This window comes from Larus michahellis, chromosome 6, assembly GCF_964199755.1.
Source record: "Larus michahellis chromosome 6, bLarMic1.1, whole genome shotgun sequence".
Classification (NCBI taxonomy): domain Eukaryota; kingdom Metazoa; phylum Chordata; class Aves; order Charadriiformes; family Laridae; genus Larus; species Larus michahellis.
In genome coordinates, this window is record NC_133901.1 from 67,179,583 (window position 1) to 67,206,710 (window position 27,128).

General features: G+C 43.1%; 1 protein-coding gene across 3 annotated transcripts in view; it reads left to right on the forward strand.

Moving 5' to 3' along the window:
• GRK5 (G protein-coupled receptor kinase 5) overlaps nucleotides 1-21,437 on the forward strand; it is a 171,569-nt gene extending 150,132 nt beyond the window's left edge. For all 3 annotated transcript variants that reach the window (XM_074590095.1, XM_074590096.1, XM_074590097.1), the window contains 5 exons: nucleotides 545-753; nucleotides 9,082-9,219; nucleotides 11,642-11,779; nucleotides 12,593-12,724; nucleotides 13,472-21,437. In XM_074590095.1, the coding sequence (XP_074446196.1) occupies nucleotides 545-753; nucleotides 9,082-9,219; nucleotides 11,642-11,779; nucleotides 12,593-12,724; nucleotides 13,472-13,570 (716 nt within the window). In that variant the 3' untranslated portion in view covers nucleotides 13,571-21,437. The remainder of the gene's footprint in view (nucleotides 1-544; nucleotides 754-9,081; nucleotides 9,220-11,641; nucleotides 11,780-12,592; nucleotides 12,725-13,471) is intronic.
• Nucleotides 21,438-27,128: the final 5,691 nt, after the last annotated feature.

Here is a 27,128-nt window from a genome sequence, read left to right on the forward strand (position 1 = left end):
ATTTGTGTTTGTACCCGTGTACGGAAGTGAGGATGCCTGCAAGACAGTGACTGTATGCCCAAAGCACACTGGATGGCTGCAACACAAAATAAATGGATTTGTTTTTTAAAGGGGGGAAAAAAAAAGTTATAAATTGAGCAAAAAGACAGAATTTGCTTTTGAAGAAATGTGACTGCTGTTTACAGAATGTGTGTTTGTATGTCATTTCTTCCCTAAATGAAGAAATCTGTAAAGACTCTTAAGATTAGCCCTCTGCTTAATACTTAGCTTCAACTTCTTATTATTTTTTTAATTGGTCTGACTTGGTAGAGAATGCAAAAGACAGCATGCACACAGCATGTACTATGTAGAGAAAAAAACAAGGCATGTAGCATGCTGGATTTTCTGCAATGCCATCAACAGAAATCAGGATGTATTTTTATATTTTACCCACCATTCTCTGTGCACGTGTATTCAGTCACCAAAATAGAACTTCTAGAAATTCAATTTTTTTGCCTATGTAAATATCAAGCATTTCCACAAGATACATCTTTCTCCTCCACAGCTCCAGAAGTGTTGAACAACCAGAGATACACACTCAGCCCTGACTACTGGGGGCTAGGCTGTCTCATTTATGAAATGATTGCTGGGCAATCACCATTTCGTGGAAGGAAAGAGAAGGTGAAGAGGGAAGAAGTAGACAGAAGAGTGCTGGAGACAGAAGAGGTGTACTCCCATAAGTTTTCTGAGGAGGCCAAGTCCATCTGTAAAATGGTAAGGGGCTTGAAGGCCCAGTGGGGCAGCTTCATTAGCTGTATCTGACATGGTTTGAGCAGTAACACAGTGCCGTAGAGGGGCTGCAGACACAAGGACTAACCAAGCTCATCTGTTGATGGGATGGCTGCATTCTCTATTCATTCAAATTGTGTTTATTTGGGCTTGCTTCTCTGTGAGATTCATCACGGTCAACTTGAGTCCTCTCCAAAGTTTTATGGCCAAGGGAGCGGTATCTATTCTCGGGAGACTTTGAATGTTAGTTTGCAGTCAAGAATGCATTTCTGTCTTCTATAATCTTGTAGAAAAAATAAAAAGGACTTGATGATGCAAGACTCTGATTGTCTCCTGCAAGGAACTGAAAACCCCATGCTTCCATTGTCTTTGGTGAGAGCTGGGGGTAAGCGGGACAAAGATTATGCAATGAAATTATTGTGACACTCAAATGTTGTCCCACCCCATCTCACTAACTTTGTTAGCAACTTTTCCCCCGGGGTGCCAGGGTATCCAGCTTTTTTTAATACTGTTAAGCTGTCCTTTAAAATGTTTTCTCACTCTTTCAGCTGGGAGTCATTTTCGTAGCACAATAGCCATGTCTGACAATGGAAATCCTCAAACCCTCTGAGAAATCTCAAAGTTGTGTCTGAATTCATCAGTGTCTTGTCAACATCCATCTTTAGAAGACTGAATTGTAATTTGGAAAGGGATGTGGCCTTTTTCTTGATGTTGTTTGCTAAAGAGTGAAGTCTCCTTTGGAGACAATGACATATCTGTGCGTACTGGTAGAGAGAGAATGAAGGGAAAGAAAGGTCAACAAATAGGTAGTGAGAGTTTCACCAATATCTTGTGCAACAGGCAAGCAAACAGCAGATCAACAACATTCTGGTTGTCTGGCTTCATGAAGAGACATTCAAGTCTCCTTGCAAAATAATAATGGTAGTATTGCCAAGTATCATGCCTGGAAGTCATTAACTCACAGTGCACCAACTCATTGCTGAATCCCAGAGGTAGTAATTAACTGACATCACTCTTGATAGATACTCTAGGCCATTCACTGCCCTTAATCTGTGATTCAGAGCCCCCAGTGAAGTCGGCGTGGGAGGATCTAGGACAGCCACAGGCTCTTACAGACCATTTCATGTGCTCACACAGCCCGACATCTCTTCTCTAGTAGCATCTCAACTCCCACCAGGTGAGGAGCAGCATCTGCTGGAGTGGCAGAGAGTTTGTACACATCCTGTTGCTAGCATGAAATGAAAATATCATGAGGCAAAATGGTATTCTTGTTTGCTTGTTCTGTAGTTAGTTACAGGCATGAGGCATAATAGAATGAAAGTATACTTTGAAAATAACCGAGCCCATGAGAACTTAAAGCTGAGAAGAATTAAATGTAGCATTGATGGGACTGTGCCGGACATGACCTACTACTCCCAGGGGAAAAGACAGTGAAAGTCATTATACTGTAGCGGTCATTTTCATCTTCAAGCCATAGAGTCTATGGTTTCAGGGAGTCAGGGACCTCAGGAACTTGTCTAGTTCATTCCCTTGCCTCAGGGAACCATGAACTATGTGTAAATCATTCCTGACAACTCGATCATAACTGCTTCACTGTCCAATCACGTGGCATGTTTATTTAGGTGGTTCGTGCAAACTCTTAATAACCAAAGACATCCAAAGATAACTCTGTCATTTTTTGAGCATTAATGCATTAAAATTACCATTGCAGTACATAAATCCAACTTGAGCCTTCACAAAGATCCAACACAAAAGACTTTCCTGTAGCGGACTCTTTAGGGCAGGAGTGAGGAACAGCATGTTTTCCACCATGTCTCCTAACCTTCTCTTCAAAGCTTACTCCATGAGCTAACAGCGTCTCCATCAGGAAATATATTGTCTTTATTCATTTACTTATATGAAAACCCTTTAGTGTCACCCAAGTCAACCTTCCCCTCCTGGACATTTATGCCCTTTGCATTTTTGCAGGCACATATCATAGCTCCCATTAATCATCATCCATTCCATATTTCCATGTTTCATTTTGTAAGTCATTTCCCATAAATCAGCCCTCATTTTGGACTGAAACAAAGATGAATAATAAATAATTAGGAACAGGGGCAGCTGGCTTTCTGGGAAGCTCCCCAACCCATAGTTCCCATATAACATAACTGCTTCATAGTGTGTTTTTTCTGTGAAAAAATCCAATCTTTCTAGGAAATGCTCCCTGTTTGTTGTTGTTATGACTTGTACTTCACTGATGTACACGCGTGTTTTCCCTGACAAGTGCAGTCTTGCATACAAAGATGTGACTTCAAGTGTATTCAACAGTATTGGACAGACCCATATTGCTGGGCTCTTCTGTCAGTCTGTCAGTGTCCTGTTTATCTACGTTTCCCGCAGACTGTTTTCCCTGCCACTTCTTATTCCTGCAGCTCCCATTTGACTCTGCAAAAGAGATCTATGATTGGAGGGTGCAAAGAAGACAGAGCCAAACTCTTGGTTTGGTGCCCAGTGTCAGGACAGGACACAATGAGCACAAATTGAAACACAGGAGCATCCCTCTGAACATCAGGAAACACTTTTCCACGGTGCAGGTAGTCAAATACTGGAACAGGTTGCCTGGAGAGGCTGTGGAGTCTCCACAGTTGGAGATATCCAAAACCTCACTGGACATGGCCTTGAACAACCTGCTCTAGGTGACTCTGCTTTGAGCAGCGGGATTGGGCTAGGCAATCTCCAGAGGTGCCTTCCAGCCTCAGCTGTTCTGTGATTCTGATCTCCATTCCCTTCGCAAAGCCCCTCCCCAGCCAACTAAAAGATGATGGATTCTTTTTTCCCGAAATGCAATTTTTTCTCTTCCTCACTCACCACCAGAAACTGTCATCATACTGCTACTACTCCTGCCTGCTTTCATCCCTCCTCTCTGCTTTCATCCCTGGAAACCAACTTGTCCACACGTTATGACACCTTAAAGTTTATCAGTGCTGCCTGAGAATAACTGCTCCTTCATCTGTCTTGAGAGGCACTTCACACACATCAAGGTGCTCTTCAAATGGTTATCATTGCTATTGCTAATAATAATTATAAATCTTCTGTAGCAAGCCTTTGCTTGTCACCCATGCCTGAGAGAGTTATGACTCTTCGGTTGGCCAGATCGGGCTGTTTGATAAGCATAAGCAGTGCAATATACAGCCATTTATGTCATTCTGGCATCTTCAGTTCCCACATCACTGTCTTGTCTCATTTAAGTAATTGAGAAGTGACCATAGCATTACTTTTCTATTCTCTAAAAATTGTTAAAAATACTATGTTTACTTCCGTTTCAGGGTTGAAATTTATCTAGGTGATCCCTTCAACTATTTGATCAGCTGGGTCAATGGACGTGGTTTTACTGTTCCCCTTTTCTCCTTTCATGAGCATCAATTTTTTGCACTCTCACCCTACAAAAAGTTTCCCTAACTCTTACAATTTTAGGACGAACATCTTAGGACCTGGAGTTATTTATTACATGGTATGATCTGGACATGAACTGACTGATCACATGAAGATAAATAAAGCAGCGCCTTGGGGACTGTTGGCTTTTTTTAGCAATCCTCACAACAGTTGTTTCTTTTTGTAAAGGAAGCAAAACAAAGTCGTGGAAAAAGTCTCAGACATTGCAGAGTTTGAATCCCCAGAGGGGATCAAATGAGTGACATGAGAGTATCAGAGAGTTCTTTATATCAAGAAAAAGATCTTAATGTAACTTCACCACTGCTACTGAAGACTCTTCTTTAAAAGTCTGTTCTAGTCATGCTTTGCCCGTAACTCTGTAGACTAAATCCTGCCATCATTTACACACATCCAGTGACATCTGGAGCCTTTCTTACCAGAACATAAAGCTCTGCTGCTTGGTATCAACTTCATGCATGGTTGGATGGCCTAAGCCATCTTCAGATCTGAAGCTCTGTGAATTCTCCATAGGCTTTGGCTGTAGAACTACACTTAAATTATGTTTGATTGGCTCATTTGTACTGCTGTCCCAGGAGGACTTGTCATCAGCCTGATGTAGTTGCTTTTGTTTGGCTCTCTATTCAGATTAAGTACAACCTTTGAAACTGAATTAAACAAAAGCGTAGAGATGACTCAAAACATACAGTTGTTATCTCCGTTTTCTTTCCCTGGTCAGATTCCCAAATGGGATGCATATTTCAGGCTATTACGCAGGTTTTCTATTGCAGAAAGCTGATGGGGCTGCAGGAACTGGTACAAGACTCATTATTCCTTGGAGAAAGCAAGTACTTTCCCTTCTGGAAAATACTCTAGTCCATGCTATCTCTTAATATCCACAACCAGAAGTGTCTTGTTTCACCTGTTGCCATCCCTAGAGCTGGCTGCAGCTGCAGCTTACCAAATTCCATTGATTTCTTACTTTTTTTCTCCATTGGAACTCTCCTCAAGAGGTAGACAGCTGCTCCCCTGCAGCACGGCTTTGCAAGAGAATCCTCTCCTTTCTGGGGTCTTTCAGTCCCAGCCGTTTCCCAGTGGCCTGTTCCCTTTTGTATCTTTCAGTCTGCAGTGGCCAACCACCCATGACCAACTCCATTCATGCTCCAGAGACTTCCTTCTTGCATCTGAGGTTACTGAATACTTTCTTCTTTATCATGGAGGAGCCCAGGAATCCCCAGACAGCCTTTTTCTATCCTTAACTACCCTATCCTCTGACCACACACTCCGAACAACTTCGAACATTTAACAGCTGGCAAAGGTAAATTCCCAGATTAGCTTGGTCTTCCCACTTACTCCAGAGGCAGGAGAATTACTGGCTGCACAGACAGAAGAGTAACACCCTGTCTTCCCTTCACAGCTGACTTGTAGAGCAGAAACTGCACAGGTCTCCTTTATCATCTCCAGGCAAATCCAAATCTGCCCCTTCCTATTCCTTTGCTCCTCAGAAGCACTGTCCCTGAAAGCTTCAAGACATAATTTCCAAAAGTATATCAAAGCCGAAGTGGTCCTTCTGCCTTGAGATTCTTCTTTCCACCTGTCAGGAAAGTCCTCTCAACATGAGAACAGAAGATAAGAAGAACTTTTGTCTTCTCTGCCCAGCCACAATACAGCAAACCAGATCTTGACTGGAAATTCCAAAGCAATCTTCTTCACGTAACCTAAATCCATATGCCTGTTGGGATTTAAAAACTCCACAACAAAAAACCTTTCCTCAAGACCATGAGAACTCAAAGTCTTATGCAAAGATTTGAAAGCAAAACATCCCTCTTTCCTTCTACCCAAGGAAAGCAAGCTCCAGAGAAGTGCCCTGAGAAAGATCTTTTCCTATGAGCTGGATCAATATGGTGTTGCATCACGTGAATCTATGTGCTCAGATGATGGCAAGGCATAGTGATGTTTCTTCAAGTCTTTCTCCATCTATGAACCAACCAGTCGTGGTGACCAGTCAGACCACATGTCACCACCTAGACAGCAGCAGAGGCACAGGAATCTGTAAGGAAGAAAGGGACGTTGCTATCTGAAAGCTGGAAGTTGCTGTTGTGGCCAGAACTACTAGCTTTCCCACCATCCCTCAATCCATACAGTCTCCTCTGGCTATTGCTGCTGCTACTGCTGAGGCAGAAAGAGCTGAGTAGGAGACTCTTCTTTTATGTCCCACAAACCCCTTCACTGCCTCTTCTGGCTCCTTGGCCTCTGCCGTTGTAGCTTGCTTAGGACTGGCTGGAGGATGGCGTCTTCATACAGGGGGCACACTGATTGTCAAAGCCATTTGCTGTCTCAGGCTGGAAATGAGGCCCCTAGCAAAACTGCAGAACTGAGGAGGCTGTGGAAGTCAGATAAGAAAGCCACTGATGCCCAGGGGGTAGCAGAGCATTCCGAGAAGCCTAAAGAGCTATGACCCTGTAAACATGTGATAAGGACAAGAAAACCCAGCTCTAGGCAGACACCAGAGGAAAGATTACCAACCTCACATTAGCAACAAACAGCTCTTTCAAGGTTCCTCCTCATTGAAGTGATGTGGCTGAGTCAGCAACGCATCCAGAGGGTTCTGGGGCATATCCTGAGGTGGAAAGCCTATGAGCCACATCTCCAGACAACCCTGCCTTAGCAGGGAAGCTGCCTGGCTCCCTCTTCCCAACCTCCTGCAGGGCTGCACCTGATCTCCTGGACCACTTTTCCTCTCCAGCCCTCCCAAAGCTATTTGCCTCCTGCTCTCCTAAGTGAGACCCAGCCAGGCGCTGCAAGGTACAGCTCAGTTTGCTGACTGCCCTGGCTGTCAGGTACAGCTATTAAGATCCCCAGGGACTTATCCAGGGGATCTCCAAGGGCGCAGTCCCTTCACGGACTCAGATGCTCAGAGAACCCAAACCACCCCACTGTCCTGCACGGGCGACCAGCCTCCCCGTGGGCAGCCGGTCCCGGGGAGTTTTGCTAATCCGTTAAGTGCGACTGATCTGCACAGCCCACCTGGGGAGCGGGGCGAGGGGTCATCGCTGCTTTTCAGCTCTCGCTTTGGGAGCAGCAAAGACGGAGAGAAGGTGAGCGGTGAACCTTTCCCTCCTCCGGGCACGCGGTCCCCAGCCCCCTCCTGCCCCCGGGAAGAGTCCCCGACACAGCTCCAAGACCCCTTATTCGGGATCCTTTCCCGAGGGCGCGGAACGCCTCGCCGCCGCCGGCCTGGCCCCGCCGCCGCCCCGCGCCGCCCGGCCGCCGCCCCGGCCCCGCCGCGCTGCCCGGCCGCGCTGCCCTTTCCTCTGCTGCCCCCCGGCGGCCCCGCCGCGACCGGCAGCCGCGCTCCCCTCCGCCGGGGCCGCGCCGGGCATCCCCCTCCTGCCCCTCTCCCTTCCCCAGCCGGCGGCGGTGGGTCGTGGCGGGGCCAGCGGCTGCCGCACAGCCGTGGTGTCAGGGCAGGCTGGGTCAGCCCCTTCCTTCAGCAGACGCTTGGAAATCAGGTTACCAAAAGTGCTGAGCGGTGGGGTGTCTGCCTGGCTGAATGCCCGGCTCCAGGAGGCATATCCTTCCTGTGGAATAGAGCTGGTGTTCTGATTTCCTCCATGATGTTGCAGTGTAAGTATGTAGGTTTTTTCCCCAAAGTGGAGACTCGAGCAAAGCTAGCCTTGACTGTTTTCAATGCATATTTAGTTTTCTGTTGTATTAAGGCACATGTTACGCATCTCTTTAATAGGCAGTTGAAATCTCTGGGCAGATTATAGTGAGTTCGGAGTTACATTTTTCCTCCTCTATGTAAGAGAGCATCATGCAGGCTTCCTCAAAGATGAATGTAAGGAAAAAAAGGAAACAAATATGTGAACCTTCACTTTTCAGCAGATTGCCTGAAGTCAGTGGTAGATTTAGAAAGGTCACTGTCCCAAGTGATGGTCTTTTTGTGCCAGTCATTTACATTCTGAGCTATGCCTCTCTTCAACTGTTTAGACGCGGTACCTTAAGGCATTGATTTATCCTACTTGATTCTATGCATATGATTTAAAAGAAGAGGAATTTTGGTGAAGATTTGGCTAAATGTTCTGTCTCCTCATCCACCAACTAGTTTGTGCCAGAATTGTTCTTCCATTGACCTGTTGTCTTGCAGATCAATTAGTCCATCCATGCAAGGTCTTCAAGGACCTACTACCCCTGTGTTTTGTTTTCGTGGACCTGCTTATCTAATGGACCAAGGATACTGAGTTCAGTTAGTGTCCATTGCTCCATTAGAGGTACCCAGGAAACAGGCAGGACTTGCTGTAGCAGATAGAAGTGGTGCATTGCCCTTCTCTGAAAACAAACAAGGCTGAGCTAAGGATGGTTACCAACACTGACTCCATGGACGAAACTCCCCTTGAGTTCAGCAGAGACAGGCCCATGAGCAGAAAGGGCTGGTTCAATGTGTCGTGTGATGTACTGGAATATACTGTGATAGGTGGGGGGAAGTAGAATTTGATAGTGAAGTCACCCTGCCTAAGCAACATGGGGAAATTATTCTCACAAGAGTAAGAAAAAAAAAAAAGGACAGAGAAAAAGCACATGGGACTTATGAATATGCATTTATATATGTTATTAGGGTATGTCAGACCTCTTCTTGACAGTGTTCACTGAAAGCAAGCAGAAGCAACAGTCTCTATTTTGACTGTGAACACTTTACAGCCGGTAATTTTCAAAGGGTTTCACACCAGCATGTCGAACAGTGCAGTCCTAATCCATTTACCTTTGGCCATTAGGTAACAGCAATTACAATTCCCCTCTGTACTTCCCTCTGGGCACATTCAAAACCAACTAGAGATAAAAATATCTTTGTGGAGCTCTTGCTTTTCTGACACCCTTACCATTCCTCTTGGCATGTTTCAGCTCCTCACCAAAGATGTGAAGCAGCGGCTGGGATGTCAAGGGGAAGGTGCAGCAGAAGTGAAGAGACACCCCTTTTTCAAGAGCATGAATTTCAAGCGGTTAGAAGCAGGAATGCTGGATCCGCCCTTTGTCCCTGATGTAAGTACAATAGGAAGAACCCCCAGTGGCCTCTTTCAAGAGATTTGTTTCTGAAAATAACTTCTTTCTCTTAGAGCTGTCATCACTCCCTGCATGGGTAGCCGCCCTAGGAAGATGTGATAAGCGGTAGGGGTGGCGTGGGGAGGCTGGGAGGAAGAGGGGAGCTGCTCTGTAGACATGTGCATGAAGGGTGGGTGAGCCTCCATGTAGGGTGGTAACCTGGGCCTTGATTCATTCCCACTCACTTTACCACAGTCCTCTTCTGTGACACTACAGGCACCACTTGATCTGTTCATGCCTCATTTCACAAACTTTTAAAATGGGAACCTTTATGTTCCCTTATCCATGGCAGTAGTGTGAGAATAAGTGTGCTCAGGACCAGGTGGTGCTTGGAACAATCAGCAATGAAAGCCACATGTACACATACGGATATATAGATAGATATGCTGAGGGGAAACCAGAATTACAAAATCTGAAGCTCTACAGAACTGAGGAATAGACTGGATAAAACAGGCGTTTTTTAGAGAGTCTGAACCAGGTTCAGATATCAAGTGTCACCTCAAGCAGAGGAGGGGACTTGGACCTGAGAGCGCATTTTGAACTTGTTAGTGTTAGTGTTCATGGGACACAGAAACCAGCCTTGAGTCCTTACTCGGGTTTACGCACCAGTCTTGCACACACTGAAAGTCTTTGTTGCATTGGCAAGAACAAAACTTTTTCCACCCTTTTGTGGTATTGGTCTCTACCCCAGCACACAGAGTTATCTGATTATTTTCCTCCTGCAGGGCTCTCTTTCTGGCTAGGCCTTCTATCCTTAAAGTTCCCATATGGTTCTAAGTAAACACTGCCATTTTAACGTATTAAGGAAAGTAACGTCTTGGCAGCTCTCATTCACATTGCTGCAAACTCGACCAAACCAAAGTGGTCTGAACGCTACAAAAGTTTACTTTAGCTGCTCTGGTTTTGCTTTACATTTTACTATGCGGCCTAGTTATTCCTGCCAATTAGCCCATGGTGTTACAACCTGCTTTAGTGGGAAGAAATAGGAGACAAGCTACTATTTCTTTCTGATGTAGAAAATTAGAAAATTCTGGGCTCAAATTTGGGATCCGCCAGAGTGTATTAAAAGCTTAACTGTGGCATGTAAGGCCTAGAAGGCACCACTTATAGACATATTTGCTAAAGCAGAGGCACATAAATTTTTATGGCTATTTATTGGGAACTCAAGAGCTGCCCCTAATTTAATTTATTTGGCATTTCATCCATAGATTTCCAAGTCTTTACTGAAGTCAGCTGAATCACCCAAACCTATATAGCTAATGGCAGGGGTTGTAATCCATCTCATGTCTCTCCATCCTCTTCTAGACTACTCTGTCTCCACAAAAAATGTTATGGATTGCAGCCGTCAGGAATGCAGAGGGATGCAGCCACCAGCAACTAGGACTTCTGTCAGGAATCAGCTTGATTTGTTTGGTCACAGTGCTCAGATCTAGATAAAATAGTGCTCGGTTGGCCCTCTGGGCTGTGCCATCATGGTGCCATGTGTAGACAGTAGGATTCAACACGTGCTTGAGTTCAGCAGGTTGAGCTAGTCCCACAAGCCACCCCTCAATTATTCCTGCGCATCAAAGGATAAGTGTGTTGTGGATGAGAGCTGTCTAGGCACGCAGATGACCACGCTATGACAGGTAGCCAGTGATGACTATTTCTGCTTTCTGTGGCCGACTGCTGGAATATGAGCTAAAAGCAGCTTCACTGGAAAGAGTCCTGTCTCTGTCATCCCAGAAAATTAAGTAGTTTAAAAAGGCAAGGCCATTTGACTGTTTGAAGAAAGGCAGCCAAGTTAAAAGAGTTAATAGAGGTGATTCTGGACGGCTTCCAGCAGCCCAGCTATTAATAAAAACAATGGAAAAATGCCAAACCTCTTCTGTTTTCTTTAGCAATTAGTATACATTCCTTTAAACTTTTAAGCTGCAAACTCCGCAGCTGTCTGAGCAGAAGGACACTTTTACCTGAGGTCCCTTTTCAGGGCTGTCTCCAGCGTGTCACTCATAAACGTTCTGGTTTTCTGTTGTTCCCTCTCTAAAAGAAAAGACTACAGAAGGATTTGATTTTTGTTTTCTTGTCCTCTCTGTCCTTTTCCCCTCACCTCTTAACCATATGGTACATGGATGACTAAAACCCACTTTAGCTGTGCTGATGCTTTAAGGACTTCAAAGTGGGAAGCTTAACATGCTTAAAGCGAAGTCAGCCTTTGATGATAAACATGTGGGCAGAGCAAGTCTAGAGAAGCAGAGTGCAGAGAGTCACTTGTTGTTAGGCATTCTCACTTGACTGAATCTGTGAATGAAAGCACATGGTCAGACTCAGAAGTATTTTTTCTCTTGCTGTTTTCTTTTTTTTTTTTTTTCTGCTGAGATAGCCCAGAGCAGTGTACTGCAAGGATGTCTTAGACATCGAGCAATTCTCCACAGTGAAAGGAGTTAACCTGGACCAAACAGATGATGATTTCTATTCCAAGTTTTCCACAGGATCAGTGTCTATTCCATGGCAAAATGAGGTAAGGATGTATCATAGTAAAAGTACTCCAATAAAACCTCTAACACAGGTGCTTTAAGAGGAGCTGTATATTTCCAGTAATATATAGCTATTGGGTAACTTGCCAGGCTCTAATGCTTTCATAAATTACAAACGGCCTCTTTCAAGATCTGTAATGTACCACAGATGTCAGGTTCAGGTGACTGTACCTGTTGGCTCCGCATATTTGTGTATATTGGCAAGGATCCTCCTGTACATCCTTCTCCTGGATTTCTACAGAGGTGTTTCAACAACAGCTCTGAGGAACTTCCGTGGGATGGCTGGAAGTCCTAATGGGAGGCTCCTCCCTTGGTGATCCTGATCTCATGATCTCACCCATGGTCTTGTACCTCCACCGGGTCCCCGCTGCAGCTCCAGGTTTCCAGATCTGGGTCTTTGTTTCCGTTTGGTATCAAAACACGGCCAACAGTGGATTTTATATTCCAATTCTGGATCAAACTGCAGATCCACTTGGGCAGAGGGGTGGTAATAGCTGGGATGTTGAGTGTGCCTGTCTTTACCCAATATTCTCCACAGTGCTAAAGAAAAGAACAGAAAGCTTTATGGGGCAACTTCTAAGATGACTGATGTGCAAACATGCAGAGCAGCCCCAGCCTCTGTTTTGATATATCCTAGTTACCTTCTATAGTCACCAGCAGGAATTCAACTGTTAACTCTCCTGACATATAGCTCAAGCTGCTGGTCCTGATCCTGACTTTGAATAACCTAGCACTACTGCAGTATATTTAATGCAGATGTGTAATTTCTTTTTTTCTTTCTTATGGTATTCCACTAGATGATAGAAACAGAGTGTTTCAAAGAACTGAATGTATTTGGACCAAATGGTACTATTTCACCAGACCTAAACAAAAGCTACCCCCCAGAGCCACCCAAGAAGGGATTGCTACAGAGAATATTTAAACGACAGGTGAGATCTTTTATGACTAAGACAACGAGCATCCCATAGATGCCCAGTGTCACAGCCCTGTTCTGGTGGTATTTTTGTAGGAGAAAGACAGTACTTCTTAGAGAGGGCTTGCTGTCACAGTTACCTCGTAATTTCCTGACTAATACTGCCTATCCCAGGTTTCCCATCGGTGATATGCTGAAATTCCTTTCGAAATGGTTATATGGTTTTAATAAGTTCCTTGTGAAAATTTTTGATTTAAGTGTTAAAAAAAAAAACAAAACACAAAAAAGAAAATGCAAATGTTGAGTGAGGTAGTCACGTCAGGAAACCAAGACACTAGAGAAGAGAGCAGACCAGTGATATACAAAGTGATATACAGCTTTCATGAGGCACCATGGCACCAACTGCAAATCTAAATGATCTTAGACTGATCTATTTCTGTCTGGTTAAAACCATGCCTGAGCATTGGCACGTATCCTCTGTATTAGGCAGATTTAGCAGATACTGACATTTTGCAGTGAATTGATTTGGCTCCTGGAGCTCGAGTGTGACTTCTTTGCTGCATTCCTCAAGAAATGCCATGGTCCTCCTGACCTAGAGAGAATGCAGGTAAGAAAGTGAAGAATATTTTACATCCAAAGACCTTCAAACAAAAATCTCGCAGCCCAGTCAGTACATTATCACCATAAAATGAACAATGTTGGACTAAAAGAAAGCATTGCATATTTGGGGAATCTAATCGGCATTGTCTTCTTTTTTCTACAGCATCAGAACAATTCAAAGAGTTCTCCAAATTCAAAGGCCAGTTTAAATCACCACATAAATTCAAATCATGTAAGTTCAAACTCCACTGGAAGCAGCTAGTTCCAACTCAGTTTTAAGAAACAACACGTTACATCCTTCCACTATAATCTATGGAGCTTCTATGGATGAGAGAGCCTCCACCGTTGAGTGAAAAAATATTATCTCCCCAAAATGGAGATTTTCTATCCATTCCTTCAGTGGAGCCTCGCATTTTAAGAAGAATTTTCCACTCAGGTCTGTTTTTGGAGGTGGCACTCAAGACTGTGTGAATCAAATTTGTCTATTTAGAACATTGCAATAGAAATTCAATGAACATGACTACTTGCACGTATTTAAACAGCATCATACTAGAACTGAATTTTGTCTTTATTATTTTTAAAGAAAAGTTTTGTAAATTTCTCTATTGTCTCAGTTTACATTTTGTACATTTGTATTTAAATGAAAGTCAGACTTTGGAGGTGTATATTTTCCAAGCAGCAGCTGTAAAGCCATGTGTTTTAAGACATTTTTTTAAAAGAAAAAAAAAATGTGACTCAAGACTTCCAGAGCCTCAAATGAGAAATCATTCTTTTTAGTAATTCTAGAAAATTATTCATAAATCACTTTATCAGACTGGGTTTTACTGACACGCATTTTTATGGAACAGTTTATTCTTAATTATTTTACATCTGTATATTTGGTTTACAGCAACACTGCATACATTTCTCCTCTTCATTAGTTTGTAATGTCTCGCATTAAATGCTAAAAGACAAGATTTTGATGCATTCAAGAATGCTACTTGCTATGCCTAAGGTTTGTGATGTCATGGGGCCAGCACAGCTGAGATTTGCACTTACATTGTTAGCTCATCAAAAACCTTTTGGTTAGAAAGGGAACCCTATTTTAAGCCCTTCTCCTTCACTAGTTTTTGTGCCATTTCTAATGACAGCAAGAACAAAACTGAGTGAGAGGTGACCAGGAAAGCAAGTGACCATTTGTTTTCCAAGGACTTGAAACCTGCACTTGCTGAAATGAGAGTAAAACTCAAAGTGTTCTCCATGGTGTAGTCAAAAGTCCGAGGCCTTTCCATAGTTGCTCATATCAAAACAGGTAGCAAGAGAGAAACTCAGTAGTCTGGTTTGTGCTGACCATGAATTCATGCCAGCTTTCTAGAGCTGAGCTGTGGAGGTTCAGAGTGGGATCTGAGCTGCTTTTGAGCAGTAGCAGAACCCGTAGGTTGTGTCTGCACTTAGAGTTCTTCCACGTGTCATGCCGAACACACCATGACTCGTCCCCTCAGTTAGGTCCTCAACTTAATTGAAGAAAATCAGTTATGAAATAATACCTCCCACTTTTGGTTCCATCATTCTTTGTCCAGGATCCTTTAACCATTGACAAAAACATTGTTCCCACTAGTATAAACAGAATCGGTCAGGATCAGTAGCAGTACCTCAGGTATCAGAATCATGCTCTTCTCAAATATGCCGCTATCTATTATTACTAAGAACACCAGATCAAAAATATGGTTACTTCTCTTCAACAGGAATTAGAAAACGTCTGTCCCCTAAGTGCAGGCAGAATCTCCATAGCCCACTGTGTTCTGTAAAACAGGTTGGTTCGCTGTGCTCTGTACTGTGTCATCTAGAGTAGACTGGTGATTTGACACCTTTGGGTCATCAGGAACATCTGAAGGTCAGCCTGGTGTGTCTAAAACCCTGTTGGCTAGTAGTGCAGTTATCCCAGGGTACAAGGAAGCACTATTCCAGCGGAAGTCTTCGTAGCCAAAGTTCATTAAACTGTCATGTATGTGTTCTCTCTGGCCAATGCAGAAGGGAAAAAAGATCGGGTTAGTAGTGACAAAGCTTTGAGTGAGAAAGTCACAGGAATGACATACTTGAGGTTATGAGGGAGAGAGACAGAACAGGCCAGAGCTGGCATAAAGCAGCTGACAGAGAAAGGTCAAGAAAGGGAGATTGGGCTTTGGCACCTTTATCAAGAGTAAAGTATGTTAAGATGCAAGCCTCCAGTTTTCCTGATCCCTAGCAGACATCTAGTGAAGCTGTGTAAGTGTGCCATAATGTCACCAAGAAGTTCTTCCTCTTTTTCCTTCACATCAGTGTGGCCCAGAAATTCCTTTTGCCTGTATTGGTGGTGCTCGGGGAGAGCTTCAACCACTCTCCCATGTCAGATGATGGCATTGCAGATCTTACGGAAGATGCAAGATTTTAGACAGTAATAGATGAGAATTTTAAGTAATTCTCTCTCTGTGTATCAGCTACAAACTAAATCTATAATGGTTTCAGCTTCCTGACAGGAGGGGAATGAAATATTGTAGAGGCGAAAGCCACTATGCACAGATGGGACTGTTACCTCCAGTTCTGTTCTCCTGGCCTGATGTAAAGCTGCCTAAGTCAACAGGAATCTGACCAGTCACTTGAGCACGCTCTGGATGAAGACATACTTGCTCTAGGAGATTTTCACATGTGGCATTTCACCTGATTTCAAGAAATGTAGGTGAGAAGTGGAGGAACAGATCTTAGCCAGACAACTGATGTATATCAGTGTACCTCAGACAAGACAAGACACACATCTTAGTTCTTCTTGGAGAACCGCAGATTTTGTGCATTTCTGATCTGTTTCTGTCGCTCTTAAGACATCACCTTCTAGCAGTGTGGTATACCATACGCTTCTGCAGCCTCAGTTGATTTCATCCTGTGCACTGATGCTAGGGGAAGGGGGTGCTGTCTGGGGGCTAGAGAGAAAGACTAAGCTCTTTTATTCCACTACTGCCATTATCTCACTTTGCAGCAAGAGACAAGCATCAGAAAAATGTGGCTGATACTATCTACCTACCACCATGAGAAAGGAAAAAAGATGGTTGGGGAAAGCTTAGTCCATTAATATTTCATTGGATAAATCTGATGAAGCTGCAGTTATTGGCCCAAGGTCTTCATCTCCTACATGTTACCAGTTTGGCACACAAAGACTACATTTTCTTTCTGTACCAGTTCCCACTTGGGAAATAAAATCCTAATAACAACAAACCCCTTCCTGAAAGTTGGTGAACAAATTGCAAATAGGTTGTAGATGGTCTTATACCTTTTAGATGCTATCAGCCTTAACTAGTGGTGGATGACTTTTTTATATGACAACAGTGAATGACAGCAAATGTGCCTTCTCCTGCTCTCCTTTCAGCTGGGGCACTTCCTTACTCGGCACCTCTAGGACTCTAGCAGCAGAGACACGGGGACAGTGCGAAGTCCTCGGATGGTGAGAGAGGCATTCATTGAGTCCTGATGCTTGGAGGACATTATGCTAGGGTTAGATATCCTGAATCCTCAAGATGGTATGGAGGAAGGATGCTAACATGCACTTCAAGCCTGGGATGAAGTCCCTCGGGATCCCAGCCCCTTGGGAGCAGTCAGTGAGTAAGGGGAGAGACAGAAAACAAAACCAGTTGAGGGGATTTCATGCCACATCCCTCAAGTGTTGCTGTCCTGTCTGACAAACTTTAAACAGCAGCAGAGGCAGCAGAATTGTTGTACTCTTTCAGTATCCAAGCCCTGAAAGACTCAATCAGTATCATGTGTTACTAGTGATAATGAAGTCCTAGGAATCTTCTAGTCGGGATTTGCCTACAACAACAAAACCTGCAGGATTTTCTTTTTCATTACTCCTTTCTTTCTCTCTCTTTTTTTTTTTTTTTTTTTAAATTATCTAGTTCACCTTGTACCCAAGGACCACGGTCCTCTCACTTCCACTGTGTGACCAGGTGCAATCTGAGCCTAGACACTTGGCATCTGGCTTCATGGACCCAAATTCAAAAAACACTGGGAGTTGTGGTTCTGCAGGAGCTCTGGGGAAAAAAAAAAAAAAAGACTTGTAGTTTCATCATACAACCTTGGAGAGCATTTGCAATGGGATTTTTAGTATTTTGGTTCAAAGTGAATAGTTTTTCAGGCAGGTTTGCACATAACAAAGGATCAGAAAGGAGTAATTATTGAATAGCTTTCCAGACTGATACATTTTCTGTACCTCCTTTCCGATTGCAATACAAATTCTTTCAAAAAAATGCATACATTTGGATCTGGTTGCTTGTTTTATCAGACAGATGAGCAAACTTAGCTCTTTTTAAGAATCAGAAGTCTTTTGCAATCTGATCCGGAATTATGCAAGCATGTTTTTTATTTTAAAATCTTTACTGAGTAGTCTGATGAACACTAATTAGTTTATGGGTTTTTATGATTCAGATGTTTGCTATTCATTTTCTACAGTGTCTCATCATTCATTTAAGTCTCGTAGCATTTTTTCCCACTCTCTGGTTGGATGAGAGGTTTTTTTAAACAAAGGCACAATGAAGGAAAAAAATAACAAATAATGAACTCTTACGTGTGCATTCTTGGCCTGGATTGTCTAAAGAGAGATTTTTTTTTACAAGAATGACCATGACCCAGTTGTGTTTCCGAACAAAAACCTGCTTGTGAAGCTTGGAAAGGTGTGAAGATAATCAAAGCAAACAGGTACTGGAGATCAAACTGAGCGTTAGGGAGCTGCAGAATTCAATATCGCAGCATTCATCTGGCCCTACTGATCAGGGATGCCCGGTAACTGGCAGTTTGGAGGCAATACCAGCTATCCGTAAGAACAGTTTGGTACCGTCTCAGTTTGCAGTCATCCCCCTCCCCCAGAAGCTGTGGCTAACAGTGCCATCAGCAGTTGGGAATCAGACTTGGCTGACCCACTGAAGCATCTGATTTGAAGACACTGACTCTTGACGTTGTTCAACCAGACCTCATGATCCAGCTTGAATTCTTTGCTTCATCTGTCAAAGCCTCCCATTTCAAATCTGGTTGCTGTTGATCTTTTAAAGTTGCTTCAGCTAAAAAGAAAACCAGAAAATCAATCTGTGATACTGACAAAACCATGGGCAGGACATGGAAGACGGAGAAGCTGTGAGCTCTGGAGGACAGTGTGAAAACTACCACAGTGTGTGAATCTTCAGCAAGTGTCAAATGGCAGCTATTATCACACATCGCTGCGCATTATTCCTTGGTTCATCGTATGTTGCTCACAGTTTTTTGAGTAACCTTGAAATTGCCCACACAAGGTCATATTAAGCATAGGGTCTGGCCCGTGGCTCAAAGACACGATTGCTGTGAGAGTCAGGTGTAACAGTTTGACGAGGCACGTGGGTATCCACTCAGCCTGCATGAACAGCCATCGCACAGCTCTGTTGCCATGTATCCGAGCCTCGGTCAGGACTTCCCTATGTAGACTTTTCTGCAAGAGCAATAAATGCACACCCTTATAGCACAGCTGCTTCATCTTATGGACATCCATGGAACAGCTGGCTGCAAGACCTGACTTCATTGTGGACAAGATATAGGTGTTTTAACTTCTCCTCCACAGTTGTGATTTTTTTTTTTTCAGTTCAGATTTGTGATACTCACTTGTTAAATATCTCAGTGCAGATGAGATCATCCATCAGGCATTTCTAGGCATTTCTCGTACAATCTTTGAAAAGACTGGCCTTCACTTTGAAAGCACATCCTTGGGTTCATCTGCCCTTTGGGATGTAGACCATCTTCCTTTGTGTGTGTAGCATGAAGCACAAAGTAGCCTGCGGAGCTCTAGAAGTCCAGTCTAAAATTGATAATACTGAGGTAATAGGTGCCAACTTCATAAAACTCCACTTTTTGTCTTGCCCTGCAACAAAGAGGTCCAGTGATGAATGTAACAGGACACAGAGACTTAAAGGCTCTTCTGCCCAAGGATGGTCCTGGCCTGTCTTGGCTGCGGGGAGGTACGTTTGGCAGTGAAGTTTGGGAGAATCAGTCTGCTCAGTGGCTCCGTGGAAGACAGAAGGTTCCAGAGTTGTCTATGGCAAAGCCTTTCACAGATACGACCTGCAATTTAAATACTACTAATTTTTTAGAGTAAGGGTAATAATGACTGACACCCTCCTGCCAAAGCTGAGCGAAAGACTGCATAAGTTTAAAACAATTCTTCGCTTCTGTGTGCTGGGCAGGACACAATCTCTTTTTATACTAAATAATATTGTTTATGCAGTGCTGGCTGGTAAGAACTTTCTGTCCTTAACTGCAAAAAGAAAAGAGAAAGAAATTGGCTGAGAGAATTTTGCGAATTATTTCCTTTAGGGAAACCACCAAAGAAGGTGAAAGCCAACAGTATGCTACAGTTATTGTACGCTCACCTCCCCCAAACGTCGCTGTGATAATACAAATACAAGCTGCTGCAGTTGGCTCAGCTAAGCTAGTGTACTGACAAACGGGCTTTATGAAAGAAACAATTTGCAACAGATTGCTGCCTATTCACTAAAATGAATATTACTGCTGGCGCAAATGTATTCTCCTTGGTTTGGGTGCTGGAGCCAGAAGTGGTGGTTTCTATTCCTGTTCTGCCCGTGTTTTTCTTCACTGCCCTGGGCAAACCTCTGGGCGATTTTGTTTTCCCGTTCTTAAACATGGAGGGATGCTCTCTGTCTTTCAAAAGGAAGCACTTTGGAGTCTGTGCATAAAATACATCAATATCAACTCTTTGTATTATTATTTAAGTGAAATAGGCTTAATATAGCTACTCTTATTTACATGAATAGGGAGATGACTCTTGTAAATTAGGGCTCTTTTTTGTTATTCATTTGTCTTTGTTCCTTGGAGGTATTGAAGCAGAATGCCCCACACTTCTGTAAAGACATCTCCAACAGAGGATAAGACGACAGTGCAAATGTTGAAGTATTCATTTCTTATGTAAGAGCTAGCGAGTAATTGCAGCATTCACAAACACTTCCCCTTTTTTTTTTTAAATGTTGGAAATAAATAGTTATGAGGAAGGGAACAAAATAACATTCGTTGGGTCAACTTTTCTTGGCCAAGCCTGCAAACAAATCCCTAGGTACCAATTAAGGGAGATGCTGTGTGAAGTCCCAAAGATGCACGTGTGGCAAACATTGGGTCAACTCACTGCCCAGCTGCGGAAACAAAAGAGGCGACTGCATGACTGGGATGAGCGGGCTCCAAAGGGCAACTCCAGGTTTTCTGGAGAATCGGCGGTCCTGTGGAGAAGATTCACTCCCAGAGAAGAAACATTTCAGGTAGTGGCTGGATGACAAATGCGTTTTCCTGTCTCGTCACCCCACACGCAGCTGTTAGATATGTTTATTAGCAAGCTCAAATGAGTTATGTTTCATGTATTGAATGGGGTCTCCCTTAATTGCATTTCTTTTAAACACTGGACACTCTTCTACGAGACGTAACATTTTAGCCTTTTGAAGGCGAAAGTTGTAAAAACTTTATTTTGTGTTTCTGAGCAATGTAGATAGACCTAAAGATTTCATGAACTATCATGTGGTTGCCCATATCTGACTAATAATTAAATTGTAAAATTGCAGTTTCATATTAGGGTTAGTCTTTTCACCTGCTTTAAAAATGAAAAATCATATTTGGTATATAAACACACACAGAGTATCCTTCTGGTTGAATTTCAAGAGCATATCCAGGATTAAATGTTTTTAAGCACTTCTAATACTGTAGTCTATAAGAGGAGCAGACACTTCTAAAGCAATGTTAAAAGTTGTCTTTCATAACTGAGGCAACAGATCATTTTTGTAATAAATTCAAGCAAGTGTTCTCAATTAGAAGAGCTAGTGGCTGTTGGTATTGTACAAAAAAAATCATTCTAGTATCCAAAGGGTTAGGGGTGGGGAGGGTCTGTTTGGTTTTGTTTCTCTTTCCAGGGAGATCTTTAACATTGTTTGATGAAGCTAGTTTCATTTTGGGATTGTTACTGAAGATAAAGGCTTCTGTGTTCTATGGCTGCTTGGATTCTTCGTACATAATGTCCTAGTAATGTCACAGTGCTGCTGTATCTAGATCAAACCACTGTTTTGATTGTTTTTTTGGCTTTTTTTTAATAAATTCCTTAATTTAAATACATGAAAACTATTCTTTTTGCTTTAATGAGGCATGTAATCAAACAGAGCTTCCTCAAGTCCTTGGGATCTTGAAGGTGATTGCAGTGAGAGTGGGATGAAGCTCAGATCTTGCTAGATGCCTTTGTGGATCCATATGTTTTAATATTACCATCTTTTGTATTTTCTGGCCCATCACATCTTCACAGAGACTGAAGAAACTGAAAACCAACCTGAGGTTGTATCTCACTTTGTGGAAGTTCAGATTCTCATCTGCAAGCAGGTTGTGTTTCCCCTGAGGTGTCCTCCCTCTGCCTCCCATCCTCACATCCCCAGCCTTCCGCTGCACTGCACGCTCTCGGCTGAAACAACTCTTTATGGCCTTAGAAACAAGTTTGAGGATGACAAAATCACTAGTAGGAACACAAGCTTCAGAAGACACGAACTATTGTTTTTTTAAGTTGCGCACTCTCTGGTTTACGAGGCCCTACAGAGGACTTACCCTAAGCTCCAATTAGGTAGAAGCAAAGTGGTTAGAGAAGGAAACCAACAACCACAGCCAACCAAGGGTGCTCTTCTGGATGCCGTACAGAAAGACCTAAACCAAAGAGTAGCTGCAAAGTCACCAGGAGGAAAGTGGTGCAGTGCTTTTTCTTTAAGGGGAGAAAGAAGACTTTTTCATGGAGGCATAGAGAATATTTTTATGAGGCTGCTAATGGCAAACAGTGTTTGCATCAAGTTTCAGGGAAGAGCATTGTGAAAACAGATTATCTACACAAAAGCAGCAGCTACATCCAACAGCTAAACCCCGTAAAACCTAAGGTAATAGACTGCATAAATTCAGGTCGTGCATATTATCACTTTCCAAACAAACCCAAGCCATTTTTCACAACATTTTAACAATCTGAGAGGATGTGAGATGAAATTTTATTCCTTTTCTAACATTCTTGGTGGTTTTGTTCTCTCTGTAACTTAATGTCCTTTCCGTACAGCATCATCTAGATATGTTCCCTCTTGGGAGATGTAATCTCCCTTAGATTTTTCCACTATCTCCGGCACGAGATGCGCAGCTTCTCAGAGGGAAGTCATAACACTATTTTAAAGGAAAGCCAATTAAAAAAAACATGACAACTTTTTTAATCCCGTAGGGTGCTTTACAGATGAAAAAATACCATAAATGGGCCTGACTGGGCAATTTCGGGTCTATGGGGTGCTTCTGGGGGAGGAGACAATACAAGCTTCTCCCCAGTCAGAGTCTAATCCGTTGGCTTTTGTAATTCTATTTTATATTTGGTATACAGTAAAAGTAAAAAATAAAATGAAAATAGGGCCTATTAAAAATTGGTGCTCTGACTTGTCCTAAGTAGAGAAGAGTAACTCCGCCGCAGAGGCCGAGCAGCTTGAATAGCCCATTTATTGACACTTGGGTAAATTTTACCTGACTTTCTATTTTTTTTTTATTACAGTTTATCACTGCTAAATTTTTTCTTAATTAAAGGCAAGCTTTTTCCTCTGGTGTCAGCAAACTCCAGCAGAACCCCAACAGTACGAGGCTCCATGTACCTCTGTTAGCTTCTATGGCAGAGGTCTGCGGAGAGGCTCGGGATGCCCCAGACCCGCTAATGTCTGGTCACTGGGTCACTGCAGTGTGATAATGATTAAACTATCAGGAGCAGGAAGGCAGGCAGTTTGCCTTTTGTAAAAAGCTTGTCGGTAGGAAGCGACTTGCAGAGCTGAACTTCAAAAGCACATATTTAAGGGTGCAAAGCCACAAGGTTAAGAAAAGAAAAAATTAAGATTGCCCGTATTCCATTAATATTGTTCCCTTGTCCTTATGCCCTCACCTAATACTGTGTTATTATTGTGCGTTCACTCCTAGAGGAGAAACTAACCTCTGGCAGATTTACAATGAAAACCAGATGCATCCCCTCTATGGCATCTGCTAATATAGTGTGTGTTTCAGACTTTCATTTGAATCTAAAAAAAATATTTTCCTTCAGGGAAAAATCTCACCTAATTGGCTGCTCCCCTCCATTTGCAGCAGTAAGGCAACTGTGAATTCTGAAAAATTCATTTACCCTAAGAATGTAAAGCTTTCTCCCACACAGAAAGGAATGAGAGCTCTCAGTATCCCACCTCGGTTCCCTTAGATGCTGTTGATCCCAGGATTGGGAAGGAGATGTGTCATGAGTCTTAACTGTTTCTCTTCCCTTTTAGGGGGGAAACTCTTGGTTGTTTCCTCAGGGATGGGATGGTAGGAGGGATGCGAGAGATTCCTTAATCTGCCCTCTCCTCTCCGCATATATTCCCTCACACACTCTGAAAGACTGAGCTGTGAGGCCCAAGGGCTGAGGAGGCAGTGCAATAGAAGAAACACTTCTGCATATAGGTAAGTATGGGGAGGAGGGGAAGTATGAACTGCAGAAGGGGTGAGACACACCTTGGGGCGAGTTTCACCAGGGCTGGAGAAATGGGAGGAAGAGGGAGGTCAAAGTGATGGGGAGAAGCCAGCACTGGAAGGGATGAGGTCTAGCCAGGGACATGGCCTACTTGTTAGCTCACGTTCAAACAAGTCTGAAAGCAAAGACAGAAACATGAACTCAAACCAACACTGTAATGAGGAATTTATTGCCAGTGACACCACAGGCAGCAGTAGTTCTTTCTGGAAGCTTAAAAAAATTGCCTGTTTTGGGTCCGATGTTGAGTCAGTGTACTGCTGGGGAATTAAACATTGACGTTCCACATAATGAAAAGATTCAGCTGCAGCTGACATTGTATACTTAGATGACCACGATAAACACTTAAATACAATAAACAATTTGAAGTTCAGATTACATTAGGACTCTGCCATGTTGTTCTCATGGTAAGAAAGAGGGAAGGAGCCTTCTTTCATACTTACTTCCATCATTCCCACTTAAGTCTAGCATTTTCTCCTCTTTGCCCTCGTAGTGCTTTTTAAGTCAAAGGTTTTTGAGTCTGCAAATGAACCCATAATGGCTGATCATATTCAAAATTAAAACTTATGTCTGTGTTTGCTTCTTCGTGCATCGAACACTTACGGTGATCCACCTGGTGATTACATGTGGCAAAGAGTGAAAATCAATCATTTCTCATCAACTATTTGCACCTGTGCAAAACATCGCCAGGAGTCGGACCGAAGTGACACGATAAAAACCAAGAGGCTTAAAACAAGCAAAGTAACTAGGCAGAATGCAACGGTCTCTCTTCAGATTAGCTAATACAAACTGCATAATAGGAAACCAAGCTGCTTCTCTGACACTAATCACCTTTTTTAAGGCAACTTAAATTTCAAGTAACATGTGCATGTATTTAGAACACTCTGTATATAGTAAGTCACAACTATGTCCCAATGATACTGATTCTTTGCGGAAAAAAATTGAAAACAAATATAAGCAATGCTAATCAAGAACACAGAATGCGAGAATATTTTCTCCCACAGACAAGCACATTTCTGCGTCAGACGCAAACTACTTAAGTCGGAATGGTGCTGAACAAGGACAATTCCCCCTCATTTTCAGGACTGCACGAAAAGCCATACCCAGCTCCAGTATCATTATTTTTGCACAAATGCTTCTAGGGGAGCAGCGATGTACATTGTCAAAAGGCCCAAGAAGTCACCCTTGTAGAGGTCTGGGACGCTCTGGGTTTCCTCTCGATCGCTACGCTCGAGCCCCTTTTTGTCGTCGTGGTTTGCTGCGCTGCAGGACTCCTCGCCCTCCTGGCCGTGCCCGACCATCGCCACAGCGCTGCAGCTGCTTCTGCGCCGAGAGCCTCTGCGGGCGAGGAAGGGGTTCTGGTTCTTATCAGCAAATACTTTTGTCTTCCTATTAGACCTCTTACTTTCATAGTTCCTGAGCTCCATCAGCCTCTCGTCGAAATACTCTTGCAATGGTTTGTCGTGGAAGCCACTGCTGGTCATCGGGTGGCCTTTCGAGGAGCTCCCCAAGCAATGGACTAAGGAAGCTCTGCCCGGAAAATGATTCAGCTGTGAGGAGGAGCTCTTTCCTCTTTCCTGGAAAAGTTGGTTGAAAGATGGAGTTTCCAAATAATTTCTTGATGACTGTTTAAAATAGGGGAGGGAGGGAGAGGCAGGATTGGGGACAGAAGGGAGAAGGAAATCTGAATTAAAACACACTGGCTCAAGTAGCAAAAGGATCTTAAGTGTATGGTTCCATACAGTAAACAGCGGTGAGGGAAGGTTTTAGGTTCTTAACCCAAATTCCCTGAAGACCTAGCAGTTTTCTTCCAATCCCTCCCTGGAAGAGAAGTCCTTTGGGCTGAGGTTTAACAACGCTGAGCATTTTTACCTCCCACTGACTCTGATGTGCTGCCACAATTTCATGTAGCCTCTCTGAAAATCTATTTTTCTGAAAGAATCTCTCACCTGTCTGTATCGACAGAACTTCAGGTTTATCCTTTTCAAACCTCATCAGCCTGACAAGCTGCTGTTTCCCATGGTAAAACCAGATCTCACTTGCAAGAGGTTTGTTCTTTGTTTTCCCTTCCCTTCCCTTACTCCCAGGTAACTCCGTTCTGAGCTGCAGTGTATTATTACAAGAATTGCAATTTTCACACACAATATATTTCTACACCTTAAAACTATGAAGTTTATTACCATTACCCCGCAGCATATTGCAGATGTGCATGGAGTTTTCTCCTCCTTTCCCACCATAGGATGCCTATCTCCTTTCTAACCAGCCAAATAAATTAATACTGGAGTTACTCGAAGAGTCAAAGAAAGAGATGATCCCTGCTGCGAGTCCTTTTATTGGCTGCGAGAGAAAATTCTGCTAGAAATTCACTATGTAAAAGATTACCTTTCCATGTCCACAGCTCAGTGTCCCCTGGGGTTTGTAAAGTTCCTGCTCTGCCATTCCCACCTTGCCACAGGTATTCCGAGACAGCCCAATCCATCTCAAGCTACAGGGGCAACAGCTGGTTTCTGTACACCAAGTTAGACCGGACCGTGGCTTTTTCTCTGAAAATCCTTAACAGTTCAGCTTGAAGGAAGAACTGTTTTATATTATATTACTGTTTCAAGTCAATAAAAAATTTTAAAAAAGTCTATACTGTATGTAGATGACAGCCACAGCAGGACCATAGAACATTTTGCAATCACTTATTATGCCTAACAATGCCTTTGGCATAAAAAAAAGCCATCATTCATGCCGTTTTTGACAATTGCTAATTAAGTCTAGATACTTGCTAAGGGTCCAGCCACAAATCTGGTTTCAGAGCCCAGCAATGTCTCAGTAGGGCACTCCATCATCAGCATTTGGCGTGTCGCCTGCTGGTAATGAATGAAAAACATTGAGCGCAAATGAGAAATAATGGGTTGGCCATGACATGTAAACTGAAAAGTAACCCAGTTTTTTGATCTCTCGCTATTCCATCACACTTCATTCTGGAAGGGACCCAACAAATCTAATGACCCTGCCTAAAGTGGTCGGACTTCTGGAATAAGTCAGGTGACTGAAGAACACTAAGACTTGATTAACAAGTAGTCTCTCCTTCCCACCTCAAACTTTAAAAAGTTGTTTAAAAATTAATAATCAACGTAAAAATTAACAACTTAATAATGTAGCAGAATAAAAGTCTTTTAAGTTAAGCTTTTCTATACTGAAGCACAACCCAAAACTTACCATCATATCAAATACCAATTTACCAGGAAGTAGGGGAATAACTCTAAGA